Below are 20,618 nucleotides of genomic sequence, written 5' to 3'. Positions count from 1 at the left end.
ATGAGTCGTTTTTCTCAGTCAATCGCGCAACTCTTTGTGAGATACTACTACGAATAATGTTCTATATTTTTTTTTGTGCTTTACAAGTAAGTTTATAAAACTTAGAGGAATACGTGAGACAAGTATTTTACATAGCATTAGAAAGGCTACCATATAACTACATTATACAATTATTATTGTAGTGACGTGAGCATTGCAATATAAGACATGGAGACTCGCAAGATCTGAAAATAATATCGCAAAAATGGTTCTATTTTACAACAAATAATTATCTAAATAATATTATACATTCGTACGTACCGAACTGAAATTTTCCATTGACATTACGTACATGTTGCCAGCTTTTATTTCACATGGCTTAGAAGCTCGCAATAACGTAAGTCTCAATAAGTTTGTGGATCTCAGTGAAATCTTGTACCAGTTGCAGCTGTAACTGTTAATGAGATCGACAAATAAATTTTTCATATAAATTATCATTAACAAATGGCGACACTATTTCATGAATCACACAAATAAATATAGACAAGCAATAATGAAATACATATATTTCGTGCATTTTATGCCACCATGCATTTGACTTTCATAAATTTTTTAAATTAAGTCAATTGCTCGTTTTTGGACAATTTATTTTACATGCGTACATTACGTCATGAAATCCGTTGCTATAATCAATTATTGTTTGAGACATCAAACTTAGATAAAATGTATGTAGCCATAGTGCGGTATTACAACTGATGAGTCTGATAATTTCATCCAGTTGAACATCAATCATTATCAACTTAAACAGTATTCAGCTGCATTAATAACACTAAATTAAAATGCAAATAAGTTTTATTTACAATTTATTGAAAAAATACCTCAGCCGCGCCGAAACTTCCAGCTAATACTACGTTTCCCAGCAGAAAGAGAAAATGTGTTTTGTTTGCGGATGAGAGCAGCTCGGAAAATCTTCATATAAAACAATCAAATAAATATATTGATTTATTATTTAAATAAATTTAATGCCATTAGTCTTGTTTTATATAAAATTACGCTCGCACTCACGCTGAGCGTCTTTAATTAATTTAATTAACACACACACTCTCACACACACACACACACACACACACACACACACACACACACACACACACACACACATACATATATATATATATATATATATATACAGGCGGTCCGGTAATTACCGCTCCATTTTTCTAGGGCAGATAGAGCAAGTCAAACTGAACATAAAAGTTCTTTATTAATTTGCGATTTTTGCAATAATAATTAAAATATTAATTATAAACGCTCAGCATATGCTGAGTGTTATATACGGCGCGCACTCATACGCTGAGCGTCTTTAATTAATAGTTTAATAATTATTGCGCAAATCGCAAAATGATAGAAGACTTTTATGTTCAGTTTGACCTTCCTATCTGCTCTAGAGAGGTGGGGCAGTAATTACCGGATACCCTGTATATATATATACAAAAATACACTTCAATTAAAGTTGATACACAAAGCAGTAAAATAATTAATGTTATGTAGAAGGTCTGCATTTTACGATTTCTGGTATCAAACGGCATGTATTTCGACATTTGAAGATGTCACTAATTGTAAGACTAACTTCAAAGCATGTTTGTACGATTTTATGCAACCAATTATGATGTGATATGCTTCATCGTCCGCTATATTCGGTTTTACAATTGCGAGATCGGAGCCTTGTATGCGGTTCATATTGTACCTATTGAACAAAAATTTAATTCCATTTAGAATAACTTTTGTATATTGCAGTTTTATTCTGCCGAATCGACTTACCGTAAACCTTCGAATAATGCGCAGACATGCTGAGTGCAAAGTATGAAGAAACTATCGACAGCTATCCACACCGTAACTAAAAAAAGTACACCGACGACTGCATCAATCATCAATAGGGTGAAGTACTTGTCCACGTCAAGGACGTGTTCTATGCGAAACAGAAATCTGCCTGTGTAAGTCTCGTTTGTAGGTAAAAGCGAGTACAATCCACTGATAATGAGGGGCATCGTAGCGTAAAAGACACCACACGTATAAAGTGTAGCTGCAACGAGTCATTTTTTTTTCCAGATTTTGCTCCAAAAATAACGATATATTTATCTTTACTAAAGAAAAGAATAATTTTTTTATATTGAAAGCCGGTAAAAAAGTGCAATTTTTTGATCGCGATTGTTGAAAACTGAAAAATTTCAAACATTTTAATCTTTGTTACAATGGTTAGAAAAAAAAACAAAAATAAAAAGAATTAGGATATTTTGATGGAAATATAAATACGTAATTAAAATTAACATTAAGAAATATTATCGACTTCTAATATATCACTAATATTTATAATATTAATAATTATTTTTTAACATTAATATTTAATATGACAAAAATTCTTGTAATAAATAACTTACCTGCGTATCTTATTGTTAATGTTCTACTTTTGTCTGCGTACTTTTGTAATATTTTATTTTCCGGTCCTACTTGCGTCCTTTTCCAAGTTTCTTCGATATGTTCTAGAAGCTCTTTCACCTGTAGCTCGAAAAAATCGTATGACTTAAAATTATAATCCGATTAACTTCACGCGACAAAATAATATATACGAACTTTATTTTTATTATACAAATAGTTGATTAACTTCATGATTACAAGATTGTTTACTAGTAATGGCGAAGCATTCTCCATGAAAATACTCAGATTTTTAATCCCGGCTATCAAACCCCAAAGCTACATGTATATGGAAACAGATAATCAATCTCGATTCTAACGTATTACTATGATATGTATCTGGTGTATCTTAAACACCTCTATGCCTGCGTAACTGCAACTGAAAAACAATGTAATGACGAGCATTATGTTACCCTCCAGTCGAGATTGAAACGGCCATATGCCAATAAGAGATAGTAACGCTTTATTGATGTAATAGGATCGGTTATCGTAGAAAGACATTTTGTATTTCTACTATAATCATTTGTACCACTTTGTATTATCGTACCAAAGAAGGAAAATATGTGATGGATAATCAAATATCTCGTCGAATATTTAGTCGTTTATTCGCGTAATTTATCATTTATTTCTTTGGAAATAATTTCAAAAAGCAACTTAGCACGACAAAGAAGCTGTAAGGGAATATGTAATAACGTATGATTGCACGAAGCATAGCTTTATTTGTATATTAATAATGAGTCGTTTTTTTTCAATCAATCACGCAACTCTATGATCGCTCTGAGATACGACTGCGAATTAAAGTCTATTTCCTTTGCTTTACAATTTACAAAGTAAGCGAAGTTCATAAAATTTAGATGAACCCACGGGACGAGGTATAGTCAAAAAGGTAATACACGAACTTTGCAATTGTTGGTCAAATAGAAGTATCGAGCGGTTTTCCTGGTCGTTTCTATTTTTTAGATTTGTATCCTTTTTCTAGTATAAAAAATAGGGTTCTGAAATTTTATAACATTTCATAAATTATTTCCTTTATTATATGATTGATTAAAAGTTATAAAATTTCAGAATTTTATCTTTTACACAAAAAATCGGATATTAATCTAAAAAATTGGGACTGTCAGAAACGACCATTCGGTACTTCTATTATAGTAAAGGATTAATATTAATCAACATTATAGGAAATTTATTCTTTGGTAATATTAATTAATTAGGTATATTTATTAGTCATATCATTTAAATATATATAAATGTTTATTAACATTTAATTTATTAGTATATTTAATATACTTAAGTATATTAAGTATACTAATAAATTAAATGTTAATAAACATTTAATTAGTATAATTTTTTTATTTTTAGTAAATTTTCTGTTGGCATACTTTTAAAAATTGTATCTTGAATTAAGATACCTTTTTATTCGTATGTTCAACAGTTTTTATCTCAATCGATTATATATCTTTTAAAAAAGGAGAAATAATTAAATTCTTGAAAAAAGAAAATATTAAATTTATTAATTTATTTTAAAAAATATTATGAAAAATAGATTTTAATCAAATAGAAAACAATATTTAACAAAATGCTATAATACAATATTTTTTTAAATTTAGAATTAAAGCATAGATTTTGGCGAACTCTTGCGATAGATTATTTCTTTATTTCAATTTTTATGTTACATTACTGCGAATATAACTGCGTATGATAAAACGGCATGTTTTCTCTCTTTGTCATATTCTGTGTGTGAACGATTTATTATACCAACAGATGCTACAAGCGTTTGCTTGTAAATCGATACAAAATGAAAATTGGGACGTACAGAAAATGTACATGTATTAAAAAAGTTAAAATAAATTTTATATAAAAAGTTAATCTGTTTGTTTCAATACTCTTTATTCTATATGCTATTGTAAATTTTAAATAAATTGTAGTTAAATATTACAAACTTAAACGAGTAACATAATAAAATATATATATAAACATATTTTTTTAGATCCAAAAAGAACTTCTTGAATATGGCGAATCTTTTTTTTATATCTCATCGTTGTCAGGATTAACAAAAGTATACATCGAGCATCGGTATAGTAAGCAGTGCTGTTAAATGTGACGTTAAATAATAGTTAAATTGCATCTATTAAAATCTAGTTTATTAAATAAATATTTACTAAATAAGTATTAATATATAAATATTTATAGTTTAAAGCATAATTTTATTTATTTGACAGATTTGAAAAAGAGTAGATACGCTTTTTTAATATTATTAGCCTTTTTATTATTTGTTTCATATGACGTCAATTATTAATAATTAACGACAGCGAGATGATGAGATACATATGTATATTTGTCACTCATTAGATATATTAAGATCACATTACGTATAAAAGTAGAAACTAATATCAATTTAAAGGTTAAAATATTTTTTTAATAATGTATTAAACTAATGCGTTATAAAACTGTTTGAGTTATCCATTATATTAAATAACTTAGCTTGCAATCAATATCTTTAACATATTTTCAGATTATTATACCATTTTAAATGATTATTATTGTATAGACGTCAACATTGTGAAGTAAGACATAGAAACTTTTAACATCTGAAAAAGAAGAAAGAGATTTTGCATTTTATCGCCAAAATACTGATAATACTGAAAATACTGTTTTTAATAATACGTACCGAACTAAAGTTTTCCAGTGACATTATGTACATTTTACCAGCTTTTATTTGACATGGTTTCATAGCTCGCATTAACGTAAATCTCAACAGTTGCCTGGATCTTAATGAAAATTTGTACCAGTCGCAATTATAACTGTTAATACATTTGACACATTGATTTATCGTTTATTTTTCATTTGCTTAAATGGTACTAATAAAACTTTAAAATTTGTGTATGATACCAGGATGTCTGCTCTTCAAAAAAACATGAAAAACCGGGAATATTCAAGAATTTCTTTTGTATCTGGAAAAATCAGTGGAAGTCTTATGGAGTTTTATTAGGATTTAGGAAATTTTTTCGAAAATTCTTTTTTTCATCATTTTGCTTTTCATCTTGTAAACAGTTAGCCGTGTCTGTGAAACTGGCGTTTTACTTCGTGGAAATTCATTAATTGTTGAGAGTTTTGATTTTATTTTTAATAAAGTATTTTTCTAGAGTTTTTGATAAAATTAAACAAATAGTTCTGACTATTAAACAAAAAAAATAACTCGAGAGAAACTAAGATGCCAAGTTTACTGCGTCTTGCTTTGTTTGTTGATGATTTTTGGAGCAATTTTCATCAGATTTTAAGCGCTTAAAAATTTTACGATAGTTTTATAAAAAGTTTTATGTGAAAAAATTATTAGAATGTTAATTAAACAATTAAATCATTTGGGATACCGGACATACCGAAACGCTCGTATCTTTGTTCGTCTATAAAAAATTAATTGTGGGTATGTACAGAAGGCGTCATTAATGTCTTTAAAAATAAATTTATGCATATCAATACATCAATTCAATTATCAATATACCAATATTGTTATATATTTTGTATATTATATAGAAAATGTATGTGTTTTCCAATATGTGTATAAATTTACGTGTAAAGGCATTAATGACTTTTTTCGTACAAACTATAAAAATGATAAATTATGTATTTGTTCTATTGTTGATTAACGATTATTTGTTTGTACCTCAAAATATCTGAATAATTGTAATCCTAATTCCTGTGTAAAACATAATACTCGTATATAAATATTCATCTATATATTATTAAATAGAAGTATCGCGCGTGATTTCTTGTATATGTTAATATATTCCACGATTACAAATATTACGTATTTTAATTTTCATTATTATATTTTCTCCGCGTGGAGAAAAAAAAACTATTATATTATTTCATCGCGGAGTAATGAATATAGAGAATAAACACGTGCGACAAAAACTGTATTAGGGGAAAAAATATCGCGGACGATTCACGGTCGACGGTTGTTACACGTAACACAGTCACGCAGTGGTGCGAGGCACGCATGCCATTCTCACCATATGACAGCTATAAAGGTCAACTTTACTACGCGCGTAGCGCAATCAGACAGTATCCGCGGAGCCAGTCGGGTCGAGTCGCGATTATTCTGCGTCGTCGTTTTCGTCAAGTTTTGTGGCAAATATCGCGTATACAAGCGTACATTGGGGGCGTCGATCGAAGTTTAAATATGGGCCATAGTCTCAAGACAGATTTATTTCGCACGCAATTGATGGCGTTTCGCGATTTTCAAGATCATTCGATCCTGCAATTTCGTCGTTCCACAATCAATTCGACATAGATTTCGTGTATCAATAAACGTAATATGCATCGAAATCGGGAGTATCGTGCAAAATATCGCCAGAGTGTTTTGTGAGTCCTTATGAAGATGCAACAACGAAGGATTAGGAGATGAGCGGACTTAGGATCAAACTTTGTGCGAATAAACAGATAATTTATTATGTATGAGATAATTTGTTACGTATTATTCACGGAATTAATTTTTTTATTGCAGTTTCGTGCTATTTTATTTAAATGTGTGTGTGTGAAACTGCCGTCTCATTACTTCGTGGAAACTCATTAATTGAGTTGAGAGTTTTGGCTTTATTTTTAATAATTCTAGAATTCCTGATTGATTAAACAAATAGTGCTGGCCATTAAAAAAATAAGCCAGGAAAAAATCGGGATAAATTGAAACGCCAGGTTCACTCTGCACTCACTTTGTCCTACAAAAAGTTTTATATATGTATAAGAATTATCAAAATATTATATTAGATAATTATATAAATTAGATCGCCCGAGACACTAGACGTAAATAAGATTCATGTTATACTGGCGTTTCAATAATTTGTTTAATAAATATTTTAATAATTTTTACTCATATCTAGAACTTTATCCAGAAAGTACAAGAGATTGCAGACCGATACAAAAAAAAATAACGCAATATCTCATTTAAAGTCGATAGAACATTATATTTTTATATTATATATTTAGCAATATCTCATTTAAAGTCGATAGAACATATATTTTTATATTATATATTTAATGTCTTAACATAATATTGAATATGAACTACATACATACTCTTTGTAACTTTTAATGATAAAGAAATGAAAATTTTATATAAATGAAAAATTATCTTATCAAAATTGTTCAGTTTTTTTTAGTACATTTATAAATCTAGCATTGAAACTTAAGACTCTCCGTGTTTTCCTTCGTATGAATGAAAAACATAGAAAATCCATGTAATAAAAAATTTATTTTAGAAAAAGTAGTATTAAAAAGTCTTGAAAATATATAATTTTACTAGGAATTTTGAACAAAAATACTTGGAAAATCAAAGAATTTTTACGGAATTTCTTTTACAACATTTGAGTAGACACCCTGGATGCATACACACTTGGAATAGAATTATAAAATAGCACATATTATTACAAAAAGTATTTTACTTTAATATATTTTTTTTCAACTTTTTTTCTTAATTTAAAAAATAAACACAAGAGTTTGTTTTAATATTCTCAATATTATTAATTTATTTATGCTTACATTGCTTCCTGGAGTCCGCTGCTGTGATCGATTAATCGTTGTGATATAAAACTCAAGTAAAATATATGTATTAATTGCCCCATATTAGCAGCAACGATTCTGATCATTTCATCTAACTGAGTGTCCACCATTACCAACTTAAACATTATCATTCTTATATATTCCCAAATAAAATAGCTACTATAAGGCTTTCAAATTTATTGAATATTTACCTCAGCCGCGTTGAAGCTTAAACCTATTACTGCATTTCCTAGTAAAAAGAAAAAAGATGTGTCGTAAGTGGACGAAAGCAGATCTGAAAATCTGTAAAACATGAAACAAATGTATCAGTCTATTTAAAAATGTTATAATTAATTTAATTTAATTTGATATAAAAAGAAGGGAAACGATATAAAAATATTTACATTGTCGCAGAAAGCTATAAAATGTATATAAAAATTATATATCGTACAAGTTCCAATCAAATTATGCCAAATATGTTTTATATTAAAGACGCTACTGGTACTAACTTTAAGGCACATTTGTACGATTTTACACAATCAACTATGAGATGATATGCTTCATCGTCCGCTATATTCGGCTTGAGCATTACAAAATCGGAGCCTCGTATGTGTTGTATCTTGTACCTATTTCGTAAAAATATTACTCGTTCAGAAATTTATTTGACACCCTATATTTTTTTAAGCAGAATACTTACTTTATACTCTCGAATAATGCACAGGCATGTTGAATGCAAAGAACAAACATACCGTCGACAGCTACCGGCACCGACACTACATAGAATACACTAATAAACGCATGAAGCATCAAGAGATTGAAATACTTGTCCACATCGAGAACATGTTCTAAGCGATATATAAGTTTGGTTGTGTAAGTTTCATTTGTCGGTAAAAACGAGTGTATTCCACTGATGACGATCGGCATCGTTGAATAAAAGATCCATGCAGAATAAAGACCAACTGCAATCATTTATTTTTTTTTTTTTTCTATAGATTGTTGGCATTATTCGCATCACATGAATTTAATAGAGAAGGGGACACTATATTGTTTAATTAAAAATAAAAGGCCACATATTTCCGGAATATACAAAATAATTTAAAGTAAAAGAAAAAAAAATAGAAATATTTACATTTCAATGGAAAAATTACTTGTCAGTAAAATTCAGTGATAATATTAAAAAGTATTGCAATATCAAATTATTATATATATTACTGAGTAAATACAGCTGATATACTGAAGACGTCAATAATTCTTAATCGTCATAAAATTAAAATTACTTACAAGCATATTGTATCGATAATATCTTGCTTTGCTCCGCGTAATTCTGTAATATTTTATTTTCTGGTCCGAAATTAGTCATCTTCCAGGTCTCTTCGATATGCTCTAGAAGATCTTTCATCTGCAGCTCGAAGAAATCGTTCGTTTTATATAATCACAGAACGATTCAATTAATTTTGCGAGGCAAAATTTAACGCACGAACTTTATACTTATTATAGAGAGAGTTGATTAGCTTCACAAAGATGAGGCTGTTGATCAATAATGGCGATGTATTCTCCATGAAGATGCTCAGATCCGTTATTCCGGCTATCAGACCCAACAACTACAGTATATCGAGAACAGACATTTAGTCTTATTGTTAGTTTTAATTTTTAATCACTATTATTTATATCGTTATGCATTTCAAATACCTCTAAAGCTGTCAAACTGCAAACGAACAGTAGTGTAATGATGACCATCACGTTACTCTCCAGTCGCGATTGAAATGGCCATTGGCCGATAATGGACAGGAACGTTTTATTGAGATGATAGTAGCGATTGTCATAGAAAGACATTTTGTATTATTAGATTATAGCAGAAAAATGTTGTCAAAGACGGTCGGATAACTTGATGGCATAATCGCGTAACTTATCGTTTATTTACTTATCGTTTATTCGCTTTGAAATATGTTTAGAAAGAAAACTCTGACACAAAGCGAGAAAACGGGCGACGCTAAAATATCTAGTACTGCAAGACGGAGCATCATATATTTATGAGTAATGAACCGCGTTTTTCTTTACGTATTCTTTGCGATTGCGATTTGTGAGATATATCTACTATTGATGTTATATATCCATCACTTGTCATTTATCAAATAAGATTTGTAAAACTGTGAAAAATTTAAAGAATACGTGCTTAAATATAGGCAACAATGTTTTATCGATCACATTTTAAACTTACTGTGTGTTCACCTTTACTACGTAAAATGATTAAAATTAATTCATGTCGGATTAATTCTTTCTCATTGATGTTTTCCGTATAATATTAATGAATAATTGGATAAGTATATTCAAAGTATATTCATATTGGACAATATATAGATAATATTTATAGGATAAAAATCTATAAATATTTATACTAACTTAGACTTTATGGATTATTTATATTTTTATTTTCATATGATAGAAGATACATTTTAAAATATAATTTCTATTGACGTTATTTAGTCATCGCTTTAATAATTAAAAAAAAAATTATATAACTTTGAGGAATAGCTTAAGAGTAGCTTAAAGTATATATATGTGCTTTGGGGGAATACCGCTTTCATTTAAGCACACACTGAGATCATCTTCTTATTAGTAAAGCAATTAAAATTAATCGACATTGTAGAAATCGAATTTTTTAAAAGAATTTTTATCATTAATAAATAAGTACATGTATAATATAATATTGAAATATATAATATTATTTATAACAAAGAAATGTGCGTAAATGTTTTTTTAACTTGTGTGATATATTTTATTTAAGTTACACAATGAATTAACTTTATTTATTTAAAATTTGATGATATGTTGTTTATATCAATAATAAATTAATCTATTTGAATTATAATATAGTCTTATTTAATTAAAATTATATATATTTATAAAATTGTTAATAGAAAATTAAAAATCATAAACATTAATAAAAATTAAAAATATCACAGAAATTAACTTTACATAATTTTATTCAAATCTAATTATCATCTTTGGATCAGCTTAACATTTTGTATATATTTTGAGGTCTTTGATTAACATTAACTTTTAAAAAATATCAAATTAGATACATATTTGCACGTAAGAAAAAATATTTCTGATGAGCTACCGTAATATTATGTTAAAATGTGAATAATTTTAATTAAACATTTTATTTCTATTTTTTTGCAAAGTACATTACTGTATACGGTAAAATATGTTACTTGCGTATCTTTTACTGCTTGCGGTAAAATATACCTTATGCGCTTCTCTGATTGTGAGTCACTTGATGTATCAACTGGTGATATACTAATGTTTGATGAATGAATTGATGATGAAGAAGAAATGATAATTGTAGTTTACTAAACGCGTTATTAAATATAATTTTAATTAAAAATTTATTAATAATATATAATAATTAAATCAAAAGACTTTACAATCATCAATAGGGTGAAGTACTTGTCCACGTCAAGGATGTGTTCCACGCGAAATAGAAATCTGCTTGTGGAAGTTTCGTTCGTAGGTAAAAGCGAGTACAGTCAACCTATAATGAGGGTCATCGTAGAGTAAAAGACACCACACATATAAATTGTTGCAGCTGCAACGAGTCATTTTTCTTTCTTCAGATTTTTCTCCAGAAATAACGATATTTTACTAAAGAAAAGAATTTTTTATATTGAAAGACAGAAAAAAAGTGCAATTTCTGATCGCTATTGTTGAAAACTGAAACATTTCAAACATTTTAATTTTATAAATGTTATAATAGTTAAAAAGAAACAAAAAGACTTAGGATATTTTGATTGAAATATAAATATTCAATATGAAAATTAACATTAAGAATATTATCGATTCCTAATATATCATTAATATTTATAATATTAATAATTATTTTATAACATTAATATGATAAACATGTTAAGTGATAGTTGACATGCATCTATTAAAATCTAGTTTAATAAATAAATATTAGTTTTACAGCATAATTTTATTTAATTAATGGACTTGAAAAAGAGTAGATGCGCTTTTTTATTATTATTATTATTTATTATTTGATTTTTACATGATTACGTCAATTATTAATAATTAACGACAGCAAGATGATGAGATACACATGTATATTTATCATTCATTATATGTATTAAGATCGCATTCTATATAAAATAAAAGAAATTAATATTAATTTAAAGTTTAATTAGGATAAAATAGAGTATGATGGCCATACGGAAAACATGGCCACAGGCTTGTAACTGTTCTAATAATCGCTACATAGTGCGCTTTTTTAGCCATTAATCGATATTTAAAATATCTATTATCTTTGATAATGACTAAAAAAAGCGCACCATGTAGCAATTATATACAAAATATACAGCCTATGGCCATCTTTTCCGTATGGCCATCATACCCTAGTTTACTCTATATTTTTTAAAATAATGTATTAAATTAGTGCATTAGAGGGCTTAAGTTATCCTTTATATTACATAATTTAGCTTGCAATTAATATCTTTAACATATTTCCAGATTATTATACTACTTTATATGATTATTATTGCATAGACGTCAACATTGTGAAGTAAGACATAGAAACTTTTAACATCTGAAAAAGAAGAAAGAGATTTTGCATTTTATCGCCAAAATACTGATACGTTTTTAATAATACGTACCGAACTAAAGTTTTCCAGTGACATTATGTACATTTTACCAGCTTTTATTTGACATGGTTTCATAGCTCGCATTAACGTGAATTTCAACAGTTCCCTGGATCTTAATGAAAATTTGTACCAGTCGCAACTATAACTGTTAATACATTTGATATATTGATTTATCGTTTATTTCTTATTTAAATGGTGATACTAATTAAAAAAGTATTAAAATTTGTGTGTGATGATATACAAATATACATGTACGTATATTTGTGTACCAGGGTGTCTACTCTCTGAAAAAACATGAAAAATCGGGAATATTCAAGGATTTCTTTTGTATCTAAAAAAAAAATCGGAAAAATCAGAAAAGTCTCATGGAATTTTATTGGGATTCAGGGAATTTTTTCGAAAATTCTTTTTTTCATTATTTTGCTTTTCATCTTGTAAACAGTCAGCCGTGTCTGTGAAATTGACGTCTCAGTTCGTGGAAACTCATTGTTGAGAATTTTGATTTTCTTTTTAATAAAGTATTTTTCTAGAGTTTTTGATGAAATAAAACAAATAGTTCCTTCTATTAAACAAAAAAATGGCTCGAGACAAACTGATTGTGAGATGTCAAGTTTCAAAATTATCGAAATATGGTTAGCGTTTACTTTGACAATTTAATTTGTTTAATTAATATTCTAAAAATTTTTACGCATATACGAGTATATAGAACTTTTTGTATAAGTATTGTGACATTCTTAAGCGCTTAAAATCTGGGAAGAAATGTTTAAAAAATCATCGCCAGATAAAGTGAAACAACGTGAACTTGGTGTTCAGTTTGTCTTATATAAATATATATTTTGTTTATATTATATAAATGTCTTAACATAATATTAAATATGAAGTACATACTCTTTGTAACTTTTAATGATAAAGAAATAAATATTTTATATAAATGAAAAATTATCTAATGAAAGTTATCCAGTTTTTTTTAGTATTTATAAATCTCTCTAGCCTTGAAACTTAAGACTCTCCGTGTTTTCTTTCGTATGAATGAAAAACATAGAAAATGCATGTAATAAAAAAATTTATTTTAGAGAAAGTAGTATTAAAAGGTCTTGAAAATATTTTACTTGGAATTTTGGACAAAAATACTTGGAAAATCAGGGAATTGTCAAGGAATTTTTTACAAAATTTGAGTAGACACTCTGAATACATACACACACTTGAAATAGAATTATAAAATGATATATATTATTGCAAAAAGATTTTTACTTCAATATACTTCTTTTTCTTCAACTTTCTTTCTTAATTTAAAAAATAAACATAAAGACTTCATTTAATACACTCAATATTATTGATTAATTTATGTATACATTGCTTTTTGGAGTTCGCTGCTGTGATCGATCAATCGTTGAGATGTAAAACTCATGTAAAATATATGTATCAATTGCGCCATATTAGAAGCAAGGATTCTGATATATTCATCTAACTGATTGTCCACCATTGTCAACTTAAACATTATTATTCTTGTATATATATATATATATATATATATATATATATATATATATTCCCAAATGAAATGGCTAGTATAAAGCTTTCAAATTTATTGAATATTTACCTCAGCCGCGTTAAAGCTTAAACTTATTACTGCATTTCCTAATAAAAAGAAAAAAGATGTTGCGTAAGTGGACGACAGCAGATCTGAAAATCTGTAAAACATGAAACAAATGTATCAGTCTATTTAAAAATGTTATAATTAATTGAATTCAACTTGATATAGAAAGAAGGGAAGCGATATAAAAATATTTAAATTGTCGCAGAAAGAGATAAAAGGTATATAAAAATCATATATTTTACAACTTCTAATCAAATTACGCAAGATACATTGTATATTTAAAGACGTTACTGGTACTTAACTTTAAGGCACGTTTGTACGATTTTATGCAGTCAACTATGAGATGATATACTTTATCGTCCGCTATATTCGGCTTGAGCATTACAAAATCTGAGCCTCGTATGCAATCTATCTTGTACCTATTTCGTAAAAATATTACTCGTTCAGAAATTCTTTTGACACCCTATATTTTTTTAAGCAGAACACTTACTTTATACCCTCGAACAATGCACAGGCATGTTGAATGCAAAGAATAAACAAACAGTCGACAGCTATCGGCACCGACACTATATAGAATACACTAATAAACCCATGAAGCATCAAGAGATTGAAATACTTATCCACGTTGAGAACATGTTCTAAGCGATATAAAAATCTGGCTGTGTAAGTTTCATTCGTCGGTAAGAGCGAGTGTATTCCACTGAAGACGATCGGCATCGTTGAGTAAGAGATCCACATACAATAAAGACTAACTGCAACCATTCATTTTTTTCATCTATAGATTGTTGAGGTTATTCGCATCACATGAATTTAATAGAAAAAGGAACGCTATATTGTTTAATTAAAAATAAAAGGCCACACATTTTCGGAATGCATACGAAATAATTTAAAGTAAAAGAAAAAAAATAGAAATATTTACATTTCAGTTGAAAAATTACTTGTCAGAAAAATTCAGTGATGATATTAAGAAGTATTGTAATATCAAATTATTATATATATTACTGAGTAAATACAGCTGATGTACTGAAGACGTCAATAATTCTTAATCGTCATAAAATTAAAATACTTACATGCATATTGCATCGTTAATCTCTTGCTTTGTTCCGCGTAATTCCGTAGTATTTTATTTTCTGGTCCGAGAGGAATCGTCTTCCAAGTCTCTTCGATATCCTCTAGAAGATCCTTCATCTGCAGCTCGAAGAAATCGTTTGGTTTATAATCACAGAACGATTTGATTAACTTTGGGAGGCAAAATTTAACGTACGAACTTTATAGTTATTACAGAGGGAGTTGATTAACTTTACAAAGATGAGGCTGTTGACCAATAATGGCGATGTATTCTCCATGATGATGCTCAGATCCGTTATTCCGGCTATCAGACCCAACAACTACAGTATATCGAGAAAAGACATTTAGTCTTATTGTTAGTTTTAATTTTTAATCACTATTATTTATATCGTTATGCATTTCAAATACTTCTAAAGCTGTCAAACTGCAAACGAACAGTAGTGTAATGGTGACCATCACGTTACTTTTCAGTCGCGATTGAAATGGCCATTGGCCGATAATGGACAGGAACGTTTTGTTGAGATAATAGTAGCGATTGTCATAGAAAGACATTTTGTATTATTAGATTACAGCAGAAAAATGTTGTCAAAGACGGTCGGATAACTTGCTGGCATAATCGCGTAACTTATCGTTTATTTACTTATCGTTTATTCGCTTTGAAATATGTTTAGAAAGAAAACTCTGACACAAAGCGAGAGAACGGGCGACACTAAAATATCTAGTACTGCAAGACGGAGCATCATATATTTATGAGTAATGAACCGCGTTTTTCTTTACGTATTCTTTGCGATTGCGATTTGTGAGATATATCTACTATTGATGTTATGTATTCATCACCTGTCATTTACTTTATCAAATAAGGTTTGTAAAACTGTGTGAAAAATTTAAAGAATACGTGCTTATATATAGGCAACAATGTTTTATCGATCACATTTTAAACTTACTGTGTGTTCACCTTTACTACGTAAAACGATTAAAATTAATTCATGTCGGATTAATTCTTTCTCATTGATGTTTTCCGTATAATATTAATGAATAATCGGATAAGTATATTCAAAGGTATTGGACAATAGATAGACAATATTTATAGGAAAAAAAAATCTCTAAATATTCAAATTAACTTAGACTTTATGGATTATTTATATTTTTATTTTCATATGATAGAAAATACATTTTAAAATATAACTTGTATTGACGTTATTTAGTCATCGCTTTAATAATTAAAAAAAAAGTTATATAACTGTAAGGCAAAGAATAGCTTAAAATATATACATATATGTGCTTTGGAGGAATACAGCTTTTATTTAGGCACACACTGAAATTATTTTAGTAAAGCAATTAAAATTAATCGACAACATAGAAATTGAATTTTTTAAAAGAATTTTTCGGTAACATTAATAAATAAGTATAATATAATATTATACATGTATAATATAATATTGAAATATACAATATTATTTATAGCAAGAGAAATGTGCGTAAACTTTTTTTAACTTGTGTGATGTATCTTATTTAGTTTACAAGATTAATTAACTTTATTTATTTAAAATTTTATGATTTACTTGTTGTTTATATTAATAATAAATTAATCTTTTTGAATTATAATACAAATAGTTTTAGTTAATTAAAATTATATATATATATATATATATATATATATATATTTAATTTACGTAATTATTAATAGAAAATTAAAAATATGACAGCTTAACTTTAGATAATTTTATTTAGATCTAATTACCATCTTTTGATCAGTTTACCATTCTATATATGTTTTGAGGTCTTTGATTGACATTAACTTTTAAAAAATATCAAATTAGGTACATATTTGTACGTAAGAAAAAATATTTCTGATGAGATATCGTAATATTATTTTAAAATGAAAATAATTTTAGTTAAACATTTTGTTTCTACTTTTTTACAAAGTACATTACTGCATACGGTAAAATATTTTACTTGCTTGTCCTTTTACTGCTTGCGGTAAAATGCACTTATCTTATGCGCTTGTCTGATTATGAATCACTTGATGTATCAACTGGTGATATACTAATGTTTATGAATGTATCTGAAGAAGGAATTATGATTGTAATTTACTGCAGACGCGTTACTATATATAATTTTAATTAAAAATTTATTTAGAATATTAAATGTATTAATTATGTATTAATTAAATTAAAATTTAAAAAACATGTTTCTTTGTGCATGAAAATTAAAAACGTTATAAAATTGAAGACAATACAAAATTAAAATATACTACAATATAAGACAATATAAGACGAGATATTATTTCTCTGAAATATTTATTCACAATTATTTCTATGTTTGATTACTATGCATAAAGTAAATCGCAGAATTTCAAATTATGTAGACGATTATGTATCACCCGAATTTAACGATACCATTAATGTAACATAGGAGACAGATGTTTTCATGACCTTAAAAAAATGTAATATAATGTTAAATATGAACATTATTATATACATGTTAAGAGTTTGTAAAATTATAAAAGATGTTTAATATTCCCGTATGTGTTTTATATAAATTTTATATAAATAAAAATTGTTTACAATTATTAAATAATATATTTTCGTATTACTCATATGCATTGAATTTCGCCGTACCGTACAATAATTTTCCAAACTGATTACATAAAATTTGGCTATAATTAGGCGAATTGGCTTTTGACATTTCATTAGTAAGAACAATAACATCTTTCTTGTTTTCAGAGATGTTTGATACCACATTCCATTATATCTGAAAGTATATTATAGTCGCACAAATCCAGTTTCATCAGTTCATTAAATTAACAACTTACGCTGCGACAGAAATCTGAGAGCTGTGGTCTATTATTTCCTGCCCTAACCAGCTGTAGAAAAAAGTTCGAATATTTTGAAGGATCAAAATTGGACCGTTTCTCACCATCTCCTCAGTATCCATATGAGTTACGATCTGCACAATAATGCACAAATTATACGATTTACTATTTAAATTTTATAACTTTAAACTAACAGCAAAGAATACTTTATGCAACATTTTAATGCAAAATATATTAATTATATACTAATATACTAATTTATATAATTTATTATGTTAATATTAATAATACATTACACACATATTTATTACCATCACGCACGCGGAACATTGAAGTAAAACTCCCAAACCAATGTCAATAATAAGACACGTCGAAAACGTTGACTCAATTAATTGAATCAGTCTATTAATAACAGAGATATTTTTATCACCTATAATATTTTTCAATAAACTTTAACACTGCCCATGAATTTATATATGAACCTTTCTATTCTGATTTGTAGCTGTATGCATTGTCTCATATTCTCAACATTCTTGTCCCACTTAAATATGTAATTATAATCGATGCATTTTGAATTGTTGTATATAACACAGTTTTCCAAACAATGACTGCAAGCAGTACACAATATATATATGTGTATGAAACATATTTTCTCTCACGTAAATCAAATCAATTCTGCAGAAGGGATGTTTCATATTCACCTTAATAGGGCCAGCATACCGCAGCTATGTTGCAATAGCGTGAAATAGATAGTATCAATCGCGATTACCGTCAGTCCGGCTGCGTAGTATCCTATGAATGTGATCGCGAAGAGAATGTAGTAATACTTTTCCAGATCCAGAAAGAATTCACTCGAATGTGGCAGCTTCTTCGGTCTTGTCACGTTCGACGCCAGCATAATATCGAGTAGCGGTATTGTAAGCGGTGCTGTGACGTAACTAAGCGCACCCACGCTGAAAAAAACTGGAAAGGAAATTGTCTCTTCGCACGATTGCTCGAGGAAACGATCATATCGTTATGATATACTTAAATAGGCCATTGTGAAGATCCGACTCCTCTCGACGTATTCCATTAGAATTTGAATATTCTCGTGATTCTGCAATAGCCGCCAGTCGTGTTGCACATGCTGAATAAGCATCCTAAACTGGAGATAATAATTCTTCTTCGATGGAGAGAATAATTCTCTAAATTGATTTTTATCTATAGGTTTATGCTCATTCTTACTTTATTAAATTTATAAGACAAACTAATCACTTTCATGAAACATATAATTGCACCAGTGAAAGTTGGTAGCACATCGTACAAATCGGCCAGATTTGTCACATGTTTGAACAAATATGCGATCTGTCGATAAAGCATTGTGTAATTATATTTAAGAATGATTGTATAATTCTGGATACAACTTTATGTGAAAAAATTGAAACGATGAAAATGGAAATTAAAATTTTTTAAAATTTCTTGGAGAAATATCAGTTGAATCTTTTAATCTGCGTATGTTAATTAAATGTAAGGTACCTGTGGCAATATTAAAATCAATAAACTGAATATTGTCCAATAGAGAAATATATTCTTTTTAGATGAAGATTGACTCGGCCATAAGCCGACATGTGAAAGCAATAGCTTGTTAATACGATAATATCTATTGTCAAAGGCGTCCATTGGTAAACTGTAATAGTTGAAGAGGAATTCTTTAATAACTCGTCGCCGAAGAAAAGTTTCCCTCTTCGACTCATTGTATATTCTCTTGCAACGCCGATATATCGTATTGATAAGGAAGCGTTATACGTCATATGTTAAACCGATTTAAATGGAATCGCTAATAGGATGGGTAGTTCCTCCTATAGTTAAAAAATACGCGGAAAAAGTGTTGCAGTTTTAATTTTTTATGTTGTCAATAATGTAGCATAAGAAAGAAAAGTGACGACGTTTAGTTTTGCGTGATACGCGGTTTGTGCATCAACGTTTCAGATGAAACACCGATCATACGTTATGATATAATTCTATACTGCTTGTTGTCATATTTTTTATCAATGGGGGAGAACACTTTAACAAGTAACTAAAATGTACTACGATTTCATTTGTATGCAAGATATTTATATATTAACGTATTTATTTTTATTTGCAGGCGAATGCATCGAATCAAGTGTTGGCTAATACTATCGAAGGAGAATCAGTTTACTAGTTTGAACGATCTCATGCTGCGTTTTTCAAATGGTAGCTGTGTAAAATAAATTTATGTAAATATTGATAATACATAGTACAGATCTAAACCATAATTTTTATTTAAACAATTCTCTTTTGACTTTGACACGATTGAAATTAATGCAATTATATAATCAGTTAAGAATTATTATCAATTAATATAATTAATATAAAATTTATATAAAAATATTATAAGACGCGTTCTTTTTTTATATTATAACTTACAGCATTTTATATATAAACATATTTAGCACAGATAATAATTAATTAAATATATCACGTGTAATTATGAAACAGTTTACACATTTTA

General features: G+C 28.1%; 3 protein-coding genes across 4 annotated transcripts; all 3 read right to left on the bottom strand.

Annotated features, from left to right (window-relative positions):
- Positions 1 to 77: 77 nt before the first annotated feature.
- Positions 78 to 3,096, bottom strand: LOC140670603 (odorant receptor 9a-like). 2 transcript variants are annotated; one of them, XM_072901301.1, is made up of 9 exons: positions 2,999 to 3,096; positions 2,611 to 2,830; positions 2,418 to 2,535; positions 1,801 to 2,062; positions 1,610 to 1,726; positions 858 to 948; positions 642 to 778; positions 301 to 433; positions 78 to 224 (listed from the first exon to the last, which is right to left on the bottom strand). In XM_072901301.1, exons 2-9 carry the CDS (start codon positions 2,686 to 2,688, stop codon positions 174 to 176), a joined length of 987 nt encoding a protein of 328 aa, XP_072757402.1. In that variant the 5' UTR covers positions 2,689 to 2,830; positions 2,999 to 3,096; the 3' UTR covers positions 78 to 173. The 2 variants fall into 2 exon arrangements, with proteins under 2 accessions (XP_072757402.1, XP_072757400.1); XM_072901299.1 differs by lacking the exon at positions 2,999 to 3,096 and having other exon boundaries at positions 2,611 to 2,730; positions 2,809 to 2,958.
- A 1,892-nt stretch (positions 3,097 to 4,988) lies between these two features.
- Positions 4,989 to 10,088, bottom strand: LOC140670606 (odorant receptor 9a-like). Its single transcript, XM_072901306.1, has 9 exons — positions 9,676 to 10,088; positions 9,468 to 9,587; positions 9,268 to 9,385; positions 8,684 to 8,945; positions 8,496 to 8,612; positions 8,199 to 8,289; positions 7,987 to 8,123; positions 5,120 to 5,252; positions 4,989 to 5,039 (listed from the first exon to the last, which is right to left on the bottom strand). Exons 1-9 carry the CDS (start codon positions 9,817 to 9,819, stop codon positions 4,989 to 4,991), a joined length of 1,173 nt encoding a protein of 390 aa, XP_072757407.1. The 5' UTR covers positions 9,820 to 10,088.
- Positions 10,089 to 12,343: 2,255 nt separating this feature from the next.
- LOC140670313 (uncharacterized) lies at positions 12,344 to 20,350 on the bottom strand. Its single transcript, XM_072900874.1, has 17 exons — positions 19,622 to 20,350; positions 19,331 to 19,450; positions 19,133 to 19,250; positions 18,808 to 19,069; positions 18,589 to 18,714; positions 18,418 to 18,508; positions 18,107 to 18,240; positions 17,808 to 18,045; positions 15,700 to 15,843; positions 15,492 to 15,611; positions 15,294 to 15,411; positions 14,714 to 14,975; positions 14,526 to 14,642; positions 14,227 to 14,317; positions 13,979 to 14,115; positions 12,639 to 12,771; positions 12,344 to 12,571 (listed from the first exon to the last, which is right to left on the bottom strand). Exons 1-17 carry the CDS (start codon positions 19,763 to 19,765, stop codon positions 12,521 to 12,523), a joined length of 2,406 nt encoding a protein of 801 aa, XP_072756975.1. The 5' UTR covers positions 19,766 to 20,350; the 3' UTR covers positions 12,344 to 12,520.
- Between the last annotated feature and the right edge of the window lie 268 nt (positions 20,351 to 20,618).

The sequence above is a fragment of the Anoplolepis gracilipes genome, chromosome 10 (assembly GCF_047496725.1).
Source record: "Anoplolepis gracilipes chromosome 10, ASM4749672v1, whole genome shotgun sequence".
NCBI lineage: Eukaryota > Metazoa > Arthropoda > Insecta > Hymenoptera > Formicidae > Anoplolepis > Anoplolepis gracilipes.
This window is presented reverse-complemented; position numbering and strand designations above follow the sequence as displayed.

Excerpts from the sequence above, each read along its gene's own strand:
- LOC140670603 (XM_072901299.1), bottom strand. The coding sequence starts at position 2,952 with ATGTCTTTCTACGATAACCGATCCTATTACATCAATAAAGCGTTACTA. Across the intron at positions 2,536-2,610 it reads ATTTGTATAATAAAAATAAA|GTGAAAGAGCTTCTAGAACA; the intron begins GTTCGTATATAT and ends TTCGAGCTACAG. Across the intron at positions 2,063-2,417 it reads ATTAACAATAAGATACGCAG|CTACACTTTATACGTGTGGT; the intron begins GTAAGTTATTTA and ends GACTCGTTGCAG.
- LOC140670606 (XM_072901306.1), bottom strand. The coding sequence starts at position 9,819 with ATGTCTTTCTATGACAATCGCTACTATCATCTCAATAAAACGTTCCTG. Across the intron at positions 9,386-9,467 it reads CTCTCTATAATAAGTATAAA|ATGAAAGATCTTCTAGAGCA; the intron begins GTTCGTGCGTTA and ends TTCGAGCTGCAG. Across the intron at positions 5,253-7,986 it reads AGCGGACTCCAGGAAGCAAT|TTATAATTGCGACTGGTACA; the intron begins GTAAGCATAAAT and ends ATGTATTAACAG.
- LOC140670313 (XM_072900874.1), bottom strand. The coding sequence starts at position 19,765 with ATGGACGCCTTTGACAATAGATATTATCGTATTAACAAGCTATTGCTT. Across the intron at positions 19,251-19,330 it reads TGTCTTATAAATTTAATAAA|TTTAGGATGCTTATTCAGCA; the intron begins GTAAGAATGAGC and ends TATTATCTCCAG. Across the intron at positions 12,572-12,638 it reads CACTGGAAAACTTTAGTTCG|ATGTTAAAAGTTTCTATGTC; the intron begins GTACGTATTATT and ends CTTCTTTTTCAG.